This window comes from Haematobia irritans, chromosome 1 (assembly GCF_050003625.1).
Source record: "Haematobia irritans isolate KBUSLIRL chromosome 1, ASM5000362v1, whole genome shotgun sequence".
In the NCBI taxonomy this organism is placed as follows: Eukaryota; Metazoa; Arthropoda; class Insecta; order Diptera; family Muscidae; genus Haematobia; species Haematobia irritans.
This window is the reverse complement of record NC_134397.1, coordinates 182257155-182279654: the sequence shown is the minus strand read 5'-3', so window position 1 is coordinate 182279654 and position 22500 is coordinate 182257155. Positions and strand designations below refer to the sequence as shown.

The following is a 22500-nucleotide window of genomic DNA, read 5'->3' as shown; positions in this document are numbered from 1 at the left end:
GTTCGGGCAAGGAGAAGGTGCCAGATATATTCATTTCATAACCTCCCACACGTTCTCTATAAATTCCAGGTAAATGGAAGAAGTTTAAATTTTTCACTATTCCCTTTGGAAAAATCTAAATCGACAAGATATCGAAAAATATCAGGGACCGTAACGGTTATAAGTGCTATCAAAAAAGTTATTTTTTAATCGTTATTTTGTGACTAAAAAAATAAAAACTCGAATGAAACTGTTAAAAAGAGAGTTTTATTTATCCGTCATAAATAAAACTCTCTTTATGAGTTTTATTTTTTCCTTCAGAAAATGATACTCTTTTTTGGAGTTTTATTTTTTTCTTCAGAAAATAAAACTCTTTATAGGATCCGCGTCTTCAATGCATCATAGCGAAGGAGCCATTACAATTAATGTGTGCTCGAACACATCTTAAAGAAGTGATGATTCGGATTTTGCCGTTTGAGAATCAAGTAAGTTGTAAACATATTTAATAATTCTTTTTCTAAAAAGGCTATTTATTTGTTTTTCTCTTTGCAGATAAATAGTCAAAATAGCCAATGCGATGATCGACCGGATGTTTGCGATACATCGTAATCGAATACATCGCTTTTGGGTCAATTTTTGAACACCCTAAATGTTGACAGGGAACAAGAAAGTGAAGAAACTGATAATGAGGAAGAAAAAAAAGCCTTCTATGAAATCGATAACTTTTCCCCAAGGCCCTTGTCGATTGATAAACCTCTTTTTGAGTTCTGGGAAGCAAAAAGAGTAAATTATCCGTATTTGTATATATTGGCAAAAACTGTACAGTGTGTTCCTGCAACCCAAGTAAGTGTGGAAAGAACATTCTCTGCTCTTAAATTAGTACTGAGCGACCTACGTTCAAATCTTTCCGTTTAAAATTTGGAAAAAATTATGTTCGTTAAATTAAACAAATAAATTAATACAAACTTTATGTGAGATAGACTCAATAAAACAAGAAACTGTAAAAAAAAGAAAAATAAATGAATATGAGTTTTATTTAAGACGGAAAAAATTAAACTCCTGAAAAGAGTTTTATTTTCCGAAGAAAAAAATAAAACTCCAAAAAAGAGTATTATTTTCTGAAGAAAAAAAAAATAAAACTCCAAAAAAGAGTATTATTTTCTGAAGGAAAAAATAAAACTCCTAAACAGAGTTTTATTTATTACCTTTTATTTTTACGTTGAAAAATAACCGTTAACTTTGGAGTTGGGAGCGTTTTTTTAATATCACCATAGATTCTGAAAGAGCTTTCCGAGATGAATCTTATGGTATATGACAGTATAGGTCTCCGTTGACTCTAACATGAAGAGTTTTTGAGTTTACATTTTCTGCATAACAGTTATTTACGGTCCCTGAAAAATATTGTACACAATATTAATTTTAATCTCCTGTGTTCCCTGTAAATTTTGAACTAAATCGGAGAAGTTTAGATTTTTCACTATACTTTAAAAAACAGGGACGTCCCCTTTCACTATCAAATATAAAAAACAAGTAAAGAAAGTCTAAAGTCGGGCGAGGCCGACTATATTATATCCTGCACCACTTTGAAGATCTAAGTTTTCGATACCATATCACATCCGTCAAATGTGTTGGGGGCTATATATAAAGGTTTGTCCCAAATACATACATTTAAATATCACTCGATTTGGACAGAATTTGATAGACTTTTAAAAAATCTAAAGACTCAAAATTTAAGTTAAGTGGAACACAATTTTAGTAAAAAAATATGGGAAACATTTAAATCTGAAGCAATTTTAAGGAAACTTCGCAAAAGTTTATTTATGATTTATCGCTCGATATATATGTATTAGAAGTTTAGGAAAATAAGAGTAAGTTTTACAACTTTTCGACTAAGCAGTGGCGATTTAACAAGGAAAATGTTGATATTTTGACCATTTTTGTCGAAATCAGAAAAACATATATATGGGAGCTATATCTAAATCTGAACCGATTTCAATCAAATTTGGCATGCATAGCTACAATGCTAATTCTACTCCCTGTGCAAAATTTCAACTAAATCGGAATTAAAAATTGGCCTCTGTGGTCATATGAGTGTAATTCGGACGAAAGCTATATATGGGACCTATATCTAAATCTGAATCGATTTCAACCAAATTTGGCACGCATAGCTACAATGCTAATTCTACTCCCTGTGCAAAATTTCAACTAAATCAGAGTTAAACATTGGCCTCTGTGGTCATATGTGTGTAAATCGGGCGAAAGCTATATATGGGAGATATATCTAAATCTGAACCGATATCAACTAAAATTGGCACGCATAGCTACAATGCTAATTCTACTCCCTGTGCAAAATTTCAACTAAATCGGAGCAAAAAAGTTGCCTCTGTTGTCATATGAGTGTAAATCGGGCGAAAGTTATATATGGGAGCTATATCAAAATCTGAACCGATTTCAATAAAATTTGGCACACTTAACTACACTATTCATTGTACTCCTAGTGCAAAATTTCAACCAAATTGGGGTAAAGCACTCTGGCTTCTGGGGCCATATAAGTCCACATTGGGCGAAATATATATATATATATATATTTATATATGGGAGCTATATCTAAATCTGAATTCTGAGCCAAAACACATACTTGTGCCAAATTTGAAGTCGATTGGACTAAAACTGTGACCTAGACTTTGATTACAAAACTGTGTTCACGGACAGGCGGACAGACGGACATCGCTATATCGACTCAAGAACATATGCACTAACTTATAATACCCTGTTCCACAGTGTGGCGCAGGGTATAAAAAGGCGATTAAATACGTATATAATTAAGTTTGAAAAAAATGTCTATAGAAATAAATTCTGATAATTGGTTGATAGTTTTGCTGCAAGTAGAGGATGCTGATGAGAAATGTGGTAATTCCGAAACGTGCGTCCATCCAACCATCTTGCAGTCTATAGGGCTTTGCCCAAATAAATTTGACAAACATTTTTTTCCTCTGTTGGTTAAGCTACACTTGTAGTTTAGTCAATGCATAGTTTTAAGCTGAAATCAAAAACAACAACAATGATTAAAGAAAAAAAAAACAACAATAACAAAACAAAACGAATGAAATAAAATTTTGACAAAATAAAATTTTTTCAACATTTTCTATAGATGTAAAATTTGGACAAAATTTTCTATAGAAATAAAATTTTGACAAAATGTTCTATATATGGACCAATTTTGGCATGGTTATTAGCGGCCATATACAAACACCACGTTCCAAATTTCAACCGAATCAGATAAATTTTGCTCCTCCAAGAGGCTCCGGAGGACAAATCTGGGGATAGGTTTATATGGGGGTTATATATAATTATGGACCGATATGCACCAATTCTTGCATGGTTGTTAGAGACCATATACTAACACCACGTACCAAATTTCAACCGGATCGGATGAATTTTGTCCCTGCAAGAGGCTTCAGAGGTCAAATCTGGGGATCGGTTTATATATAATTATGGACCTATATGGACCAATTTTTGCATGGTTGTTAGAGACCATATACTAACACCACGTACCAAATTTCAACCGGATCGGATGAATTTAGCTCCTCTAAGAAGCTCCGGAGGTTAAATCTGGGGATCGGTTTATATGGGGGCTATATATAATTATGGACCGATGTGGACCAATTTTTGCATGGTTGTTAGAGACCATATACTAACACCATGTACCAAATTTTAGCCGGATCGGATGAAATATGATACTCTTAGAGGCTCCGCAAGCCAAATCTGGGGGTATGTTTATATGGGGGCTATACGTAAAAGTGGACCGACATTTGCAATACCATCTGACCTACATCAATAACAACTACTTGTGCCAAGTTTGAAGTCGATAGCATGTTAAATTCATCGCTTCTGCGCCAATTTTGCACCGTATCCGAAAAGAACATTGTCAATCCTTTTTTGAGTGACGTTGTTTTTACTGGGTAGTTACGTTGCGATTCGCGCCATCTTTGAAGAAACACGGAACGAAAGTGCGTCAGCTGTTTAAATCATTGTTAGCAAAAAGATAATAGCTAAAAACCACCCTTTATATACACAGATTTTAATATTCTCCACATATAAACTGGTCAAAATTATCCACAGTATAAACCTACATAATTTACGTCTCGAATCATATGGAAAGCTAAATTTTCATAAAATTTTATTAAATGGTGGAGAAAATTTGTCACAATTTGATTTCTATAGAAAATTATGTAAAAATGTGATTTCTATAGTAAATGTTGTCAAAATTTTTATTTCTATAAAAAAATTTGTCACCATTTTTTTTCTATAAAAATTTTTTGCTATCAAAAATATTGTCACAATTTTATTTTTAGCGAAAATTTTGTCAAAATTTTATTTCTATGGGAATTTTTTTCAAACATTTATTTCTATCGAAAATTTTCTCCAAATGTTATTTCTGTAGAAAATTTTGTCAAAATTTTATTTTTATAAAAAAAGATTGTCAAAATTTTATTTCTGTAGAACATTTTCTAAAAAATTTATTTCTACCGAAAGTTTTCTCAATTTTTTTTTCTATAGAAAATTTTCTCAAAATTTTATTTCCATAGAAAATTTTGTCAAAATTTTATTTCTGTAGAACATTTTCTAAAAATTTTATTTCTACCGAAATTTTTTCCTATAAAATGTTTTTTCTATAAAAAATTTTGTCACAATTTTATTTCTATGGAAAATTTTATTTCTAATGAAAATTTTTTGTCAAACTTTAATTTCTGTAGAACATTTCATAAAAATTTATTCATTTTCTTTTTATTCGACCTTCATCGTTTCATTATATTTTCTAAAAATTTTATTTCTACCGAAAGTTTTCTTAAAATTTTATATCTATAGAAAATTTTCTCAAAATTTTATTTCTATAGAAAATTTTATCAACATTTTTTCTGTAGAAAACTTTGTCAAAATTTTATTTTTATAGAAAATTTTGTCAAAATTTTATTTGTATAAAAAATTTTGTCGAAATTTTATTTTTATAGAAAATTTTGTTGAAATTTTATGTATATAGAGAATTTTGTCAAAATTTTATTTGTATAGAAAATTATGTCGATATTTCATTTTTATAGAAAATTTTATCAAATTTTTATTTGTATAGTAAATTTTGTCAAAATTTTATTTCTATAGAAAACTTGATTAAAATTGCATTTCTGTAGAAAGTTTGGTTAAAATTTTATTTCTGTAGAAAATTTGGTTAAATTTTTATTTCTATAGAAAATTATGTAAAAATCTGATTTTTATAGTAAATGTTGTCAAAATTTTATTTCTAAGGAAAATTTTCTAAGAATTTTTTTTCTACCAAAATTTTTTTCAAAATTTTATTTCAATAGAAAATTTTGTCAAAATTTTATTTCTATTGAAAATTTTGTCAAAATTTTATTTCTATAGAATATTTTGTCAAAATTTAATTTTTATAGAAAATTTTGTCGAAATTTTATTTTTATAGAAAATTTTGTCAAAATTCTATATCTATAGAAAATTTTAAAATTTTATTTCTATAGAAAATTTGGTTAAGATTTTATTTCTGTAGCAAATTTGATTAATTTTTTATTTCTATAGTAAATTATGTAAAAATGTGATTTCTGTAGTAAATGTTGTCAAAGTTTTATTTCTATCGAAAATTTTGTCAACATTTTATTTCTCTAGAAGATTTTGTCAAAATTTTATTTCTATGGAAAATTTTTTCAAACATTTATTTCTATCGAAAATTTTCTCCAAATGTTATTTCTATAGAAAATTTTGTCAAAATTTTATTTTTGTAGAAAATTTGGTTAAAATTTTATTTCTATAGAAAACTTTCTCAAAATTTTATTTCTATAGAATTCTACCAATCTACCCATAAAGTAAAAAATTTACCATTTTTTAGTAGAATTCTACCAACTGTGGCAACCGTGGCTTCAAACATATAATTTTTGCACCGAAATATATGATCATATATACCTATTTTTTATTAATTTAATTAAAACTATCATTAGACTATTTAAAAATATTAATCCAAATAAAACCAGTTGTTTAAAAACTGTGATATTGCCACTTGATTGTAGTTGTAAGAAAAGAGCAAATGAATTGCTACTAGGACAGCCGAAGATATGACCGAATACTTTGGAAATTATTATGTTTCCAAACCTAACCACTAATAAAAATAAGTTGCCATATAATGTTCATTCTTTCCTACAAATGGTCCCCGCATTGCACTACTTCGTAAACTTAGCCATATTGTGGACACAAACCAAAAGCTTATAAAAGCTCTAACGAAAAGCAACAGCATCCATCTTTGCGCACGCCTTTGTCATATCTGTCATATATTACAAGGATGCTAATGGTAAACCGCACACACATACACCTACACACTCGGCCATAGCCATCTCGACTTATTCACTCACAGTTTAGCTTTAGTACATCAACAGCTTTCGGAGGCATCGAACATATTTCCAAATAACTAAACCAAATGCCGTATCATGTCGGTTTAAAATAAAAGTCCCAGTGACAACAGAAGATTGAAGAAGATTTTTTTTTTACATCTTCACATTCAAAATCGTCTATCGATTAGAATTCGTTCAAATTACAAAAATCGGAAAAATCGGTGAAATTTTTGGATTGAAAAGTGGCAAATTTTGAAGATAACACAATGAATACGATGGTTATAGTGTTAATGATATGTGGCCAACTTCTTTTTGGCCATATTCCCAATTGCAATGCTTTGCCGGATGTAATAAAAATTGGTAAGGAAAATTTTTTCGGTGACATTTCCTCAATGCTGTCCTCATCGTTAGGATGTATCTGCCTATGGACTTTTGTGCTTGAGCTATGACTTTTTTTCTCTTCAAAGTTTGAATGGTGGTGTATGTGTGTGTGCACGCCAGTGTGGTTAGCAGATTTGGTGTTGAGGCTTTGCAAGAAGAAAACAGTACCCATATGTGCCTATGTATGCGTGAGAGTTTGTTTGGGAAGAAAAAAAACTTGTCGAGGTTCGTGAGTAAGAGTGGTTGTAAGTGTTTGGGTATTGTTTACGTTTGGAGTACTAAAATAAACTCACACTTACACACACATACACCTTCACGAAGAAATTCATGATAATAACAAAGACTGGCGGCCAGTTGTAAACAAATCGTAATTTTTGCGATTGAAACGTGCTATGGCGAGGCGGCATTTCTTGTGCCAATGTGTTGGCAGTTGTTGTGTGTAGCGTAAATGACAGTTAACAGTGTTGCTACTTTTTCTACGATTCACTCTCTCACTCTTTCTTTCTCTCGTGTAATGTAAACAAACACATTTCCTCGTTTGTTTTTGTTTCTTTTTATTTGGTGATTTCGAAAGCATGCCCTTATCACAACACAATTTTGTTTACTTAAATGGATTTGTTTTGTTTTTCATTCAAGGTGGCCTATTTCACCCCTCCGATGATAACCAGGAACTGGCTTTTCGTCAAGCTGTCGACCGCATTAATGCAGATCGATTAATTTTGCCACGTTCAAAGCTGGTTGCACAAATCGAACGCATTTCTCCTTTTGACAGTTTTCATGCCGGCAAAAGAGGTAAGTAAAGAAACTAAAAATGGAAATCGAGCGTAACGAGTATTAGGGTCAATATCTTCTTTTTAATAGCCGACTATCAGTGCTATTGATTGTTAGTAGAGTGTTTAATAGATTCAATTTCAAATTTGTATACCCTGCGCCACACTGTGGAACAGGGTATTATAAGTTAGTGCATATGTTTGTAACACCCAGAAGAAGACGAGATAGACACATGGTGTCTTTGGCAATAATGCTCAGGGTGGGTCCCTGAGTCGATATAACCATGTCCGTCTGTCCGTCCGTCCGTCTGTCTGTGAACACATTTTTATGATCAAAGTCTAGGTCGCAATTTAAGTCCAATCGCCTTCAAATTTGGCACATGTTCCTAATTTGGGTCAGAATAGAACCCTATTGATTTTGGAAGAAATCGGTTCAGATTTAGATATAGCTCCCATATATATCTAATATGGACCCAGCAGCCAGAGTTTTATACTGATTTGCTGAAATTTTGTACAAACATAACACTTAGTCGTATAGTCAAGTGTACCAAATTTGATTGAAATCGGTTCAGATTTAGATATAGCTCCCATATATATCTTTCGCCCGATATGGACTTATGCCCCAGAAGCTAGATTTTTGGCCGAATTTGGTTGAAATTGTGCACTAGGAGTACAATTAGTAGTATAGTCAAGTGTGCAAAATTTGGTTGAAATCGGTTCAGATTTAGATATAGCTCCCATATATATATTTTGCCCGATATGGACTAATATGGTTCTAAAAGCCAGAGTTTTGGCCCAATTTGGTTGAAATTTTGCACTAGGAGTAAAATTAGTAGTGCAGTTAAGTGTGCAAAATTTGATTGAAATCGGTTCACATTTAGATATAGCTCCCATATATATCTTTCGCCCGATATGGACTAATAGGTCGTAAAAGCCAGAGTTTTGGCCCAATTTGGTTGAAATTTTGCACAGGGAGTAAATTTAGCATTGTAGCTATGCGTGCCAAATTTGGTTGACATCGGTTCAGATTTAGATATAGCTCCCATATATATGTTTTTCCGATTTCAACAAAAATGGTCAATGTTGGTAAAATTTTCCTTGTAAAATAGCCACTGCTTAGTCGAAAAGTTATAAAAATGACTCCAATTTTCCCAAACTTCTAATACATATATATCGAGCGATAAATCATAAATAAACTTTTGCAAAGTTTCCTTAAAATTGCTTCAGATGTAAATGTTTCCCATATTTTTTACTATCATTGTGTTCCACCCCATGCATTAGCCGACTTAAATTTTGAGCCTATAGATTTTGTAGAAGTCTATCAAATTCTGTCCAGATCGAGTGATATTTAAATGTATGTATTTGGGACAAACCTTTATATATAGCACCCAACACATTTGACGGATGTGATATGGTATCGAAAATTTAGATCTACAAAGTGGTGCAGGGTATAATATAGTCGGCCCCGCCCGACTTTAGATTTTCCTTACTTGTTATACCCTGCACCATAGTACGGGGGGTCGTGGTGAAATTCTGAGTCGATCTGAGCATGTCCGTCCGTCCGTCCGTCCGTCCGTCTGTTGAAATCACGCTAACTTCCGAACGAAACAAGCTATCGAGTAGTTGTTATTGATGTAGGTCGGATGGTATTGCAAATGGGCCATATCGGTCCACTTTTACGTATAGCCCCCATATAAACGGACCCCCAAATTTGGCTTGCGAGGCCCCTAAGAGAAGCAAATTTAATCCGATCCGGCTTAAATTTGGTACATAGTGTTAGTATATTGTCTCTAACAACCATGCAAAAATTGGTCCTCATCGGTCCATAATTATATATATAGCCCCCTTTTAAACCGATCCCCCGATTTGGCTTGCGAGGCCTCTAAGAGAAGCAAATTTCATCCGATCCGGCTGAAATTTGGTACATGGTGTTAGTACATGGTCTCTAACAACCATGCAAAAATTGGTCTCCATCGGTCCATAATTATATATAGCCCCCATATAAACCGTTCACCAGATTTGACCTCCGGAGCCTCTTGGAAGACCAAAATTCATCTGATTCAGTTGAAATTTTGTACGTGGTGTTAATATACGGCTTCAAACTCCCATGCAAAAATTGGTTGAAATCGGGCCATAATTATATAACCCCCATATAAACCGATCCCCAGATTTGGCCTCCGGAGCCCCTTGGAAGAGCAAAATTCAACTGATTCTGTTGAATTTTTGAACATGATGTTAGTATATGGTATCCAACAACCATGCAGGACTTGGTTCATATTAGTCCATTTATATATATAGCCTCCATATAAACCGATCCCCAGATTTGACCTCCGGTGCCTTTTGGAGAAGCAAAATTCATCCGATCTGGTTTAAATTTGGTACGTGGTGGTAGTATATGATAATTAACAACCATGCCAAAAGTGGTCCATATCAGTCCGTAATCATATATAGCCCCCATATAAACCGATCCCGAGATTTGGTTTTGGAGCCACTTGGAGGAGCAAATTTCATCCGAGTCAGTTGAAATGTGATACATTGTGCTAGTATATGACCGTTAACAACCTTCTCTAACTAGGTCCATATGGGTCTATAGTTATATATAGCCCTCAGATAAATCGATCCGCAATCACACACAAATTGGTCCATATCAAGTTCATAATTTTATGTAAACCCCATATAAGCGACCCCCATTTTTATACCCTCCAACATAGGATGGGGGTATATTAACTTTGTCATTCCGTTTGTAACACATCGAAATATTGCTCTAAGACCCCATAAAGTATATATATTCTGGGTCGTGGTGAAATTCTGAGTCGATCTAAGCATGTCCGTCCGTCCGTCCGTCTGTCCGGCTGTCCGTCCGTCTGTGGAAATCACGCTAACTTCCGAACGAAACTAGCTATCGACTTGAAACTTGGCACAAGTAGTTGTTATTGATGTAGGTCGGATGGTATTGAAAATGGGCCATATCGGCCCACGTTTACGTATAGCCCCCATATAAACCGATCCCCAAATTTGGCTTGCGGAGCCTTCCGGAGCAGCAAAATTCATCCGATCCGGTTGAAATTTGGTACGTGGTCTAAGTATACGGTCTCTAACAACCATGCCAAAATTGGTCCATATCGGTCCATAAATATATATAGCTCCCATATAAACCGATCCCCAGATTTGACCTCCGGAGCCTCTTGGAGGAGCAAACTTCATCCTACCCGATTGAAATTTGGTACGTGGTGTTAGTATATGGTCTCTAACAACCATGCAAAAACTGGCCCATATCGGTGCATAATTATATATAGCTCCCATATAAACCGATCCCCAGATTTGACCTCCGGAGCCTCTTGGAGGGGTAAAATTCATCCGATCCGTTTGAAATTGGGTACCTGATGTTAGTATACGGTATCTAACAAGCATGCAAAAATTGGTCCATATCGGTCCATAATTATATATAGCTCCCATATAAACCGATCCCCAGATTTGAACTCTGGAGCCTCTTGGATGAGCAAAATTCATCCGATCCAATTGAAATTTAGTACGTGGTGTTAGTATATGGTATCTAACAACCATGCAAAAATTGGTCCATATCGGTCCATAATTATATATAGCTCCCATATAAACCGATCCCCAGATTTGACCTCCGGAGCCTCTTGGAGGAGCAAAAGTCATCCGATGCGGTTGAAATTTGGTACATTTCGTTAGTATATGGCCTCTAACAGCCATGCAAAAATTGTCAAATTTTATTACTATAGAAAGTTTTGTCAAAATTTCATTTCTATAGAAAGTTTTGTAAAAAGTTTATTTCTATAGCAATGTTTGTCAACATTTTATTTCCATAGAAAATTTTGTCAAAATTTTATTTCTATAGAAAATTTTGTAACAAATTTATTTCTGTAGAAAATTTTGTCAACATTTTATTTCTATAGACAATTTTGTCAACATTTTATTTCTATAGAACATTTTGTCAACATTTTATTTCTATAGAAAATTTTGTCAACATTTTATTTTTATAGAAAATTTTGTCAAAATTTTATTGCTATAGAAAATTTTGTCAACATTTTACTTCCATGGAAAATTTTGTCAACATTTTATTTCTATAGAAAATTTTGTCAAGTTTTTATTTCTATAGAAAATTTTGTCAAAATTTTATTTCTATAGAAAATTTTGTCAAACTGAATTATATACGTATTTAATCGGCCTTTTTTTTTTGTTTAATATATACCCCTTATGGACTAACTTACAATTTAGAAGACAGTGTTAAAACGTTTTACGATACCTTGCCATCGGCAAGTGTTATCGCAACCCAAGCAATTCGATTGTGGATGACAGCCTTTAGTAGAAGTTCCTACGCAATCCATGGTGGAGGGTACATAAGATTCGGCCTGGCCGAACTTACGGCCGTATATACTTGTTCAATTCTGGCTCTCTACGTACCGTGCAAAAGTCCATAAAAACTCGTAATTATTTGTAGATTACCTATTACCTATGCATACCTTTTTTGTCTAATATATATCGCGTATGAACTAACTCACAATTTAGAAAACGATGTTAAGAAGTTTTAAGATAACACAACCCAAGTAATTCCATTGTGACATGACAGCCTTTCATAGAAGTTTCGACGCAATCCATGGTGGAGGGTACATAAGATTCGGCCTGGCCGAACTTACGACCGTATATACTTGTTTTTTACTTACATTGTTTTCCACCTCACGACATTAGCCGATTTAAATTTAATGTCTATAAATATTGTAGAACTCTGTCCAGATCTGGTCAGATTTAAATATATGTATATGGGAGCATAAACCTTTATATATAGCATCCAACACATTGGACGGATTTGATATGGTATCGAAAACCTTGATCTACGAATTGGTGCAGGGTATAATATAGTCGGTCCCGCTTGACTTTAGACTTTCTTTACTTGTTAATATTCGCGAAAGTTGAAACTAGTCATTTTCAAAACTCTAAAACTAAACTTTTGTAAAATTTTAAAACTTCGAAAAGTTGACTTTTCAATTTTGTGAGAAAGCCGCAAAGTCGACAAAAATGGCAAAGTCATTACAATCATAAGTTCACATTTGATTAAAACTGAAACCTTAGTAAGACAAATTGTGTAAAAATTCAGCTAGCCTTATACTGGTACATTCATATTTGCTTTTATATCATTTTTCATATGGGTCAGGCAAGAAGAAGTCTGACATAGTGGGTCAAGCATCTTGACCTGACCTTTCATAGCGATCGTCATCGAAGTTCAACGAAAAAATTGAAGTGAAAGGTGTAACTAAACACGTCGAAAGTCTTGATGTAAAAAGTCGTCTGTTTACACCCAGAGAAGGAATATGATCACCTCAAACATGTTTTAAGAGCAAAATGTTATTTTTGGGTGGTGACCATGTAACATGGTTTTCGCAACCATGTTATTTTCTCGGAAATCATGTATCTGATCTCGGCAAGCAGCTTATATTTGACGAGAAAATAACATTTTAGTGACAAACATGTTACATGGTCACCATACAAAAATAACATTTTGCTCTTGAAACATGTTTGAGGTGATCATATTCCTTCTCTGCGTGTAATAATACTAAAAGTCGGCATAAACTTTTCAAATTCGGAGAACGTTGGAAAAAAAACCTTTTCAAATTTTGAAAAAATCCAAATATCGATTTTCGATTCTCAATACAATCAAAGATAATTGAGAAGAAGATGCAGTCTTGTCATAGCAAAACTGAAGCTCCAGAGGACTCTGCCAACAAAATATCATAAAGTTTGCGTCGACGTGTCTCTCAAATGTACTGCCGTTTGCGTCGGAAAATATCATAACATTTGTGTTTTTCATAAATTTCTGAATAAAAACCCACAAAAGCAGTACCAAAACGATTGTGGAAAACAAGTAAGGAAAATCTAAAGTCGGGCGGGGCCGACTATATTATACCCTGCACCACTTTGTAGATCTAAATTTTCGATACCATATCACATCCGTCAAATGTGTTGGGTGCTATATATAAAGGTTTGTCCCAAATACATACATTTAAATATCACTCGATCTGGACAGAATTTGATAGACTTCTACAAAATCTATAGGCTCAAAATTTAAGTCGGCTAATGCATGGGGTGGAACACAATGATAGTAAAAACAAGTAAGTAAAGTCTAAAGTCGGGCGAGGCCGACTATATTATACCCTTCACCACTATGTACACAAACATTTGTGTTACAATCTCAACTACTTCAAATTTGCTGGGAGCTGTATAAAGGTTTGCATTTCCAAATACAAATACTTTTAATGAAGACAATTTTTTGTATTTCTACAAAATCTAGAATAAAAATTTAAATCGGATAACGCCCTGGGATGAAACACAATTTTAGTAAAAAAAAAATATGGGACATATGAAGCGAGAGAAATTTTAATGCAATTGTACAAAAGAGCTTTTATGATTTATCAGGCGATACATATGTATTCGAGATATAGGACAATTTTCGTAATATTTACAATTTTTGCAACTCATCAGTGGTCAGATCTCGCCAAGATATGTGGTCAAGTGTGGGTTGTGATATATTATTTGGTCAAGTCGGGCGACTTGGAGCCTTATTTAAAACTCAAGCGTTCTGTGGAAATTCTGGCATTGCAGTGTATAGCATATGACTAAGATATGGGGAAATCATCACAGAATTTTGTATAAAGTCAGGGAATTTTGAATGAAAAAGTCGACCATATTTCCCCAACTCTGGTGTACGTATATATGGGAGCTATATATAATCTGAACCGATTTTGACTAAATTTGAAGTGCATCGTTAGAATACTAATTCTGCAATCTCTGCAAAATTTCACGTAAATGGGAGTATAACTTTGGCCCCCGTGGTCAAATGAGTGTAAATCGAGCGAAAGATATATATGGGAGCTATATCTAAACCTGAACCGATTTCAACAAAATTTGGCACACTTACCGATACTATTAAACGTACTCCTTGTGCAAAACTTGAAGCAAGTCAGGGCAAAACTCTGGATTTTGAGGTTATATAAGTGCAAATCGGACGAAAGATGTATATGGGAGCTATATCTAAATATGAACCGATTTCAATCAAATTTAGCAAGCATTGGTAGAATGCCAACTCTACTCTCTGTGCAAAATTTCACGAAAATAGGTAGTAAACTTTGGCCTCTGTTGCCATATGAGTCTAAAGCAGACGAAAGATATATATGGGAGCTATTTCTAAATCTGAACCGATTTGGCTGATATTTTGCAAGTTTTTCGAGACTCATAAAATATTCGGATGTACGGAATTTGAAGAACATCGGTTGATAAACACGCCAATTATAACCAGATCGGGAATAAATATATATGACAGCTATATCTAAACCTGAACCGATTTTTTACAAAATCAATAGCGATCGTCTTTGTTCCCCAAAACGACCCTATGCCAAATTTGAGGACGATCGGACTTAAACTGCGACCTGTACTTTGCCCACAAAAATACATGAACAGACAGACAGACGGACGGACAGACAGACAGACTGACGGACATCGCTAAATCGACTCAGAATTTAATTCTAAGACGATCGGTATACTAAACGATGGGTCTCAGACTTTTCCTTCTTGGCGTTACATACAAATGCACAAACTTATTATACCCTGTACCACAGTAGTGGTGGAAGGTATAAATATGGGAAACATTTAAATCTGAAGCAATTTTAAGGAAACTTCGCAAAAGTTTATTTATGATTTATCGCTCGATATATATGTATTAGAAGTTTAGGAAAATTAGAGTCATTTTTACAACTTTTGGACTAAGCAGTGGCGATTTTACAAAGAAAATGTTGGTATTTTGACCATTTTTGTCGAAATCAGAAAAACATATATATGGGAGCTATATCTAAATCTGAACCGAGAGATAGAGGGAGATATTTCAAAAAAATTTCAAACAAATTGGGCCAAACCTCTGGCTTCTAGGACCATATTAGTCCATATCGGGCGAAAGATATATATGGGAGCTATATCTAAATCTGAACCGATTTCAATCAAATTTTGCACACTTAACTGCACTACTAATTTTACTCCTAGTGCAAAATTTCAAACAAATTGGGCCAAACCTCTGGCTTCTAGGACCATATTAGTCCATATCGGGCGAAAGATATATATGGGAGCTATATCTGAATCTGAATCGATTTCAACCAAATTTGGCACACATAGCTACAATACTAAATCTACTCCCTGAGCAAAATTTCAACCAAATTGGGCCAAAACTCTGGCTTTTACGACCATATTAGTCCATATCGGGCGAAAGATATATATGGGAGCTATATCTAAATGTGAACCGATTTCAATCAAATTTTGCACACTTGACTATACTACTAATTGTACTCCTAGTGCAAAATTTCAACCAGATTCGGCCAAAAATCTGGCTTCTGGGGCCATATAAGTCCATATCGGGCGAAAGATATACATGGGAGCTATATCTAAATTTGAACCGATTTCTTCCAAAATCAATAGGGTTCTATTCTGACACAAATTAGGAACATGTGCCAAATTTGAAGGCGATTGGACTTAAATTGCGACCTAGACTTTGATCACAAAAATGTGTTCACAGGCAGACGGACGGACGACGGACATGGTTATATCGACCCTGAGCATTATTGCCAAAGACACCATATGTCTATCTCGTCTCCTTCTGGGTGTTACAAACATATGCACTAACTTATAATACCCTGTTCCACAGTGTGGCGCAGGGTATAATTAAAATAAAACGTGTGTGTATTTTAAAGCAAATATTCATTATGGTTTTATGTGAATATTGCCGTTTAAATTTATTCTTGGGCAGAGCTGCTTTGGAAAAAATTGACAAATAAAACAATTTTTTCTCATAGCCCTCTACACCTTGACATTTGTCTTCTCTTGATAAGAGCACAATGCTCAATCTTGTTATACTCAATTATCTTTGATACAATCCTAAGCATGGTTGCCATAGTTGGTAGAATTCTACCAAGCATGGTAGATTTTTTACAGTTTGGTATATTGGTCGAATTCTTGATGTTTTGGTAGATTTTGCAAAATACTTTCTATAGAAATAAAATGTTGACAAAATATTCTATAGAAATAAAATTTTGACAAAATTTTCTATAGAAATAAAACTTTGACAAAATTTTCTATAGAAATAAAATTTTGACAAAATTTTCTATAGAAATAAAATTTTGACAAAATTTTCTATAGAAATAAAATTTTGACAAAATTTTCGATAGAAATAAAATTTTGACAAAATTTTCTATAGAAATAAAATTTTGACAAAATTTTCTATAGAAATAAAATTTTGACAAAATTTTCTATAGAAATAAAATTTTGACAAAATTTTCTATAGAAATAAAATTTTAATAAAATTGTCTATAGAAATAAAATGTTGACAAAATGTTCTATAGAAATAAGATTTTGACAACATTTTCTATAGAAATAAAATTTTGACAAAATTTTCTATAGAAATAAAATTTTGACAACATTTTCTATAGAAATAAAATTAAAAAAAAAAATTTCTATAGAAATACAATTTTGAAAAAATTGTCTATAGAATTAAAATTTGACAAAATTTTCTATAGAAGTAAAATTTTGACAAAATTTTCTATAGAAATAAAATGTTGTCAAAATTTGCTATAGAAATAAAATTTTGACAAAATTTTCTATAGAAATAAAATTTTGACAAAATTTTCTATAGAAATAAAATTTTAATAAAATTGTCTATAGAAATAAAATTTTGACACAATGTTCTATAGAAATAAGATTTTGACAACATTTTCTATAGAAATAAAATTTTGACAAAATTTTCTATAAAAATAAAATTTTGCAAAAGTTCTATAGAAATAAAATTTTGACAAAATTTTCTATAGAAATAAAATTTTGACAAAATTTTCTATAGAAATAAAATTTTGACAAAAATTTCTAATGAAATAAAATTTTGACAAAATTTTCTATAGAAATAAAATTTTGCAAAAATTTCCTACAGAAATAAAATTTTTACAAAATTTTCAACTGAAATAAAATTTTGACAAAATTTTCTATAAAAATAAAATGCAGTCTATAGGGCTTTGCCCAAATAAATTTGACAAACATTCTTTTCCTCTGTTGGTTAAGCTACTCTTGTAGTTTAGTCAATGTATGGTTTTAAGCTGAAATAAAAAAACAACAACAATGCTTAAAGAACAAAACAACAATAACAAAACAAAACAAATGGAAAAATAAAAATAAAATTTTGCAAAAGTTCTATAGAAATAAAATTTTGACAAAATTTTCTATAGAAATAAAATTTTGACAAAATTTTCTATAGAAATAAAATTTTGACAAAATTTTTTATAGAAATAAAATTTTGAAAAAATTTTCTATAGAAATAACATTTGACAAATTTTTCTATAGAAATAAAATTTTAACAAAATTTTCTATAGAAATAAAATTTTAACAAAATTTTCTATAGAAATAAAATTTTAACAAAATTTTCTATAGAAATAAAATTTTGAAAAAATTGTCTATAGAAATAAAATTTTGACAAAATTTTCTATAGAAATAAAATTTTGACAAAAATTTCTAATGAAATAAAATTTTGACAAAATTTTCTATAGAAATAAAATTTTGCAAAAATTTCCTACAGAAATAAAATTTTTACAAAATTTTCAATTGAAATAAAATTTTGACAAAATTTTCTATAAAAATAAAATGCAGTCTATAGGGCTTTGCCCAAATAAATTTGACAAACATTCTTTTCCTCTGTTGGTTAAGCTACTCTTGTAGTTTAGTCAATGTATGGTTTTAAGCTGAAATAAAAAAACAACAACAATGCTTAAAGAACAAAACCAACAATAACAAAACAAAACAAATGGAAAAATAAAAATAAAATTTTGCAAAAGTTCTATAGAAATAAAATTTTGACAAAATTTTCTATAGAAATAAAATTTTGACAAAATTTTCTATAGAAATAAAATTTTGACAAAATTTTTTATAGAAATACAATTTTGAAAAAATTTTCTATAGAAATAACATTTGACAAATTTTTCTATAGAAATAAAATTTTAACAAAATTTTCTATAGAAATAAAATTTTAACAAAATTTTCTATAGAAATAAAATTTTAACAAAATTTTCTATAGAAATAAAATTTTGAAAAAATTGTCTATAGAAATAAAATTTGACAAATTTTTCTATAGAAATAAAATTTTGTCAAAATTTTCTATATAAATAAAATTTTGCAAAATATTTTCTACAGAAATAAAATTTTCTATAGAAGATTTTTTTAATTGGTAATTTTTTGGTAGAATTTTATCCAAATTTTGGCAGATTATTTTTGGCTCGAATGGCAACCGTGATCCTAAGGCGTAAACAATTGGTTCAAAATCAAAGCTTGGGAAAACGAATAGTATTCTACAATTCGATAACTCCATATGCTAAAGTTATAAAACTAAAATATTAAAAAAAAATTTAGCACAGCTCTTACACAAAAAAATATTTTTTGTCTTCAATCACGAAATTAATGGATCCGATTAATTTTTACTTGAAATCTCTTCAATCAGAGAAATGATAGTATCAATTAAAAAATTAATTGAAAGTCAATTTTAAAAAATAATTGTTATTATTAATTGTTTGATTGAATTTTATTTCAATAAAAAAATAATTTGATGAATCAATTAAATTTTTAATTTAATAAAACTCAATTAAAACTTTAATTGGAAAAATTTTCTTGAAATTTTTGTCTGTGTTATGGATCACATATTGCTACTGTTATCTACATTGTGGCTTATATGTTTTGTAAGCTACTTCAGGCTGCTATCATTAATAACTGCCCTCTTTTGTTTTCGATTCGTTTACATTCAGAAGTCAAATATTGGGGTGTCGGTTTATTTATTTGGGTGCTACATATAATTATAGACCAATAGAAACCAATTTTTACATGCTTGGATCGAACGGATCGAATGAAATTTATTCTCCCAAAATAATCCACAAGTCAAATCTCGTGGACTCGTGGCTCATTGGCAATACCATCTGACCTACATCAATACCATCTACTTGTACCAAGTTTCAAGTCGATAGCTTATTTCGTTCGGAAGCTTGCGTGATTTCAACAGACGGACGGACGGACATGCTTAGTTTGACTCAGAATTTCACCACGACCCAGAATATATTTACTTTATGGGGTCTTAGAGCAATATTTCGATGTGTTACAAACAAAATGACAAAGTTAATATACCCTCCCATCCTATGGGGGAGGGTATAGAAATATAATTCAAAATTTGTAAAAATGCCAATAGAGAAATTTTGATGATATTTCCCCAATTTTCCATTTGTCCCCATAATAACCTTTAACCTCCTACTAGAGATTTGAGATAATTTTTGTCAACTAACCAAATACTTGTTTTATTGACATCAAAGGCATTGTGATAAGAATGCTTATTCTGTCAAGTAACCAAAAAAAAATTATAATCTTTCAAAAGTTTGTAACCGCATAACAGCGAGTGGCTTAAATGCTAATCCTCTAAGAAGGGCTCTTGCATAACTATATCCTGTTGAATTAAAACGACCCACGAATATCTGAATAATAAAAGTAAATATTTCAAGTGTCTCCAAACCAGCATATTTAATCCAAGAACCATAGAATTATTCTATCCGTTCGAATTGTTCTATCGTTTCTTCCTTATAAGTCATTGTATTTGTACCATTCAAAAAGTAATCGTATTGTGTCAACAATTTCTCATATGTATGAAACCTACATGGTTCTCAAGATTTAGAGGTGGAAAGAGGGAATGAATCTACAGAGGATATTTGTGAAGAGAATATTGTGCACCGATTCTTGTAGAACAACATTTCAACACAAACGATGGTGGTGTCACCATCATCAGGTGGTAGATGTGGAAAATATAAAAAGGATGCACTTTCAAGTACAGTAATCTAAAGGAAAATTATGTGGGAATGGAATGTAAGGACAAAAGGCCAACTTACCTTAGTCATTTCCAAGGACTGAAGAGTTGGATATGCAGAAGATACCTTCCATTTTCTACTTTGCAAGTGGATTTTTTTTTTTCGTTATGTAGTACGACTACTGATGAGACATTCACTTACCAGTCGGATGAGACTTATCTTATACTACCAACCAACTACGACAATGCGCCCTCTTTTGCTCCAGAGCAAAAATATTTATTCTGCACAGTGAAATAGATAGGGATTTAACATTTCCTTAAAAATGGACAAGTAAAAAAATCATTAAATAGAATCGGGCAGATTGGAAGGCTTTGTGAACTAGGTTTTGTAACGAGAATCGAAAGATTTTTTTTAATTTTCATAACTTGGAAATTTTTTTTATACCCTGCGCCAGACTGTGGAACAGGGTATTATAAGTTAGGGCATATGATTGCAACGTCCAGAAGGAGACGAGATCGACATATGGTGTCTTTGGCAATAATGCTAAGGGTCAGCCCCTGAGAACGGCTGCTACACTTGGTAGAATTCTACCAAAGATGGTAGATTTTTTACTGTTTGGTAGCTTGGTATGGAATTCTTGATGTTTTGGTACAGTTTGCAGAATATTCCTCCCCAAGTCAGATGCACTTCACAAATTGCCTCTAGAAATAAAATTTTGATAAAATTTTCTATAGAAATAAAATTTTGACAAAATTAGCTATAGAAATAAAATTTTGACAAAATTTTGTATAGAAATAAAATTTTGACAAAATTTTCTATAGAAATAAAAGTTTGACAAAATTTTCTATAGAAATAAAATTGCGACAAATTTTTCTACAGAAATAAAATTTTGATAAAATTTTCTATAGAAATAAAATTTTGACAAAATTAGCTATAGAAATAAAATTTTGACAAAATTTTCTATAGAAATAAAATTTTTATAAAATTTTCTATAGATATAAAAATTTGACAAAATTCTTTAAAAATAACATTTTGATAAAATTTTCTATAGAAATAAAATTTTGACAAAATATTCTATATAAATACATTTTTGACAAAGTTTTCTATAAAAATAAAATGTTAACAAAATTTTCTATAGAAATCGCATTTTGACAAAATTTTCTATAGAAATCGCATTTTGACAAAATTTTTTATAGAAATAAAATTTTGACAAAATGTTCCATATATATAAAATTTGAATATAATCTTCTGTAGAAAAAACAATTTTGTCAAAATTTTCTGTAGAAAATACAATTTTAACAAAATTTTCTATAGAAATAAAATTTTGACAAAACTTTCTATAGAAATAAAATTTTGACCAAATTTCCTACAGAAATAAAATTTTGAAAAAGTTTTCTATAGAAATAAAATTTTGAAAAAATTTTCTATAGAAATAAAATTTTGACAAAATTTTCTATAGAAATAAAATTTTGACAAAATTTTCCAAAGAATTAAAATTTTAACAAAATTTTCTATAAAAATGACATTTTAACAAAATTTTTTATAGAAATAAAATGTTTACAAAATTTTCTATAGAATTAAAATTTTGACAAAATTTTTTATAGAAATAAAATGTTTACAAAATTTTCTATAGAAATAAAATTTTGACAATTTTTTCTATACAAATAAAATTTTTACAAAATTTTCTATAGAAATAAAATTTTTACAAAATTTTCTATAGAAATAAAATTTTGACAAAATTTTCTATAGCAATAAAATTTTAATAAAATTTCTTATAGAAATAACATTTCGAATCAATTTTCTATAGAAATAAAAGTTTCACAAAATTTCTATAGAAATAAAATTTTGACAACGTTTTCTATAGCAATAAAATTCTGATAAAATTTTCTATAGAAATAAATTTTGACAAAATTCTCTATAGAAATAAAATTTTGAAAACTATTTCTATAGAAATAAAATTTTGACAACATTTTCTATAGAAATAACATTTTGACAAAATTTTCTATAGAATTAAAATTTTGACAAAATTTTCTATAGAAATAAATTTTTTACAAAATTTTCTATAGAAATAAAATGTTAACAAAAATTTCTATAGAAATACAA

At 30.9% G+C, this 22500-nt stretch overlaps 1 protein-coding gene across 1 annotated transcript in view; it reads left to right on the top strand.

Annotated features, from left to right (window-relative positions):
- The first annotated feature begins 6433 nt into the window (after positions 1 to 6433).
- Positions 6434 to 22500, top strand: part of KaiR1D (Kainate-type ionotropic glutamate receptor subunit 1D) — a 48866-nt gene continuing 32799 nt past the window's right edge. Inside the window, exons 1-2 of the mRNA XM_075292262.1 lie at positions 6434 to 6731; positions 7389 to 7544. Coding sequence (XP_075148377.1) covers positions 6638 to 6731; positions 7389 to 7544 — 250 coding nt within the window. The 5' untranslated portion in view covers positions 6434 to 6637. The remainder of the gene's footprint in view (positions 6732 to 7388; positions 7545 to 22500) is intronic.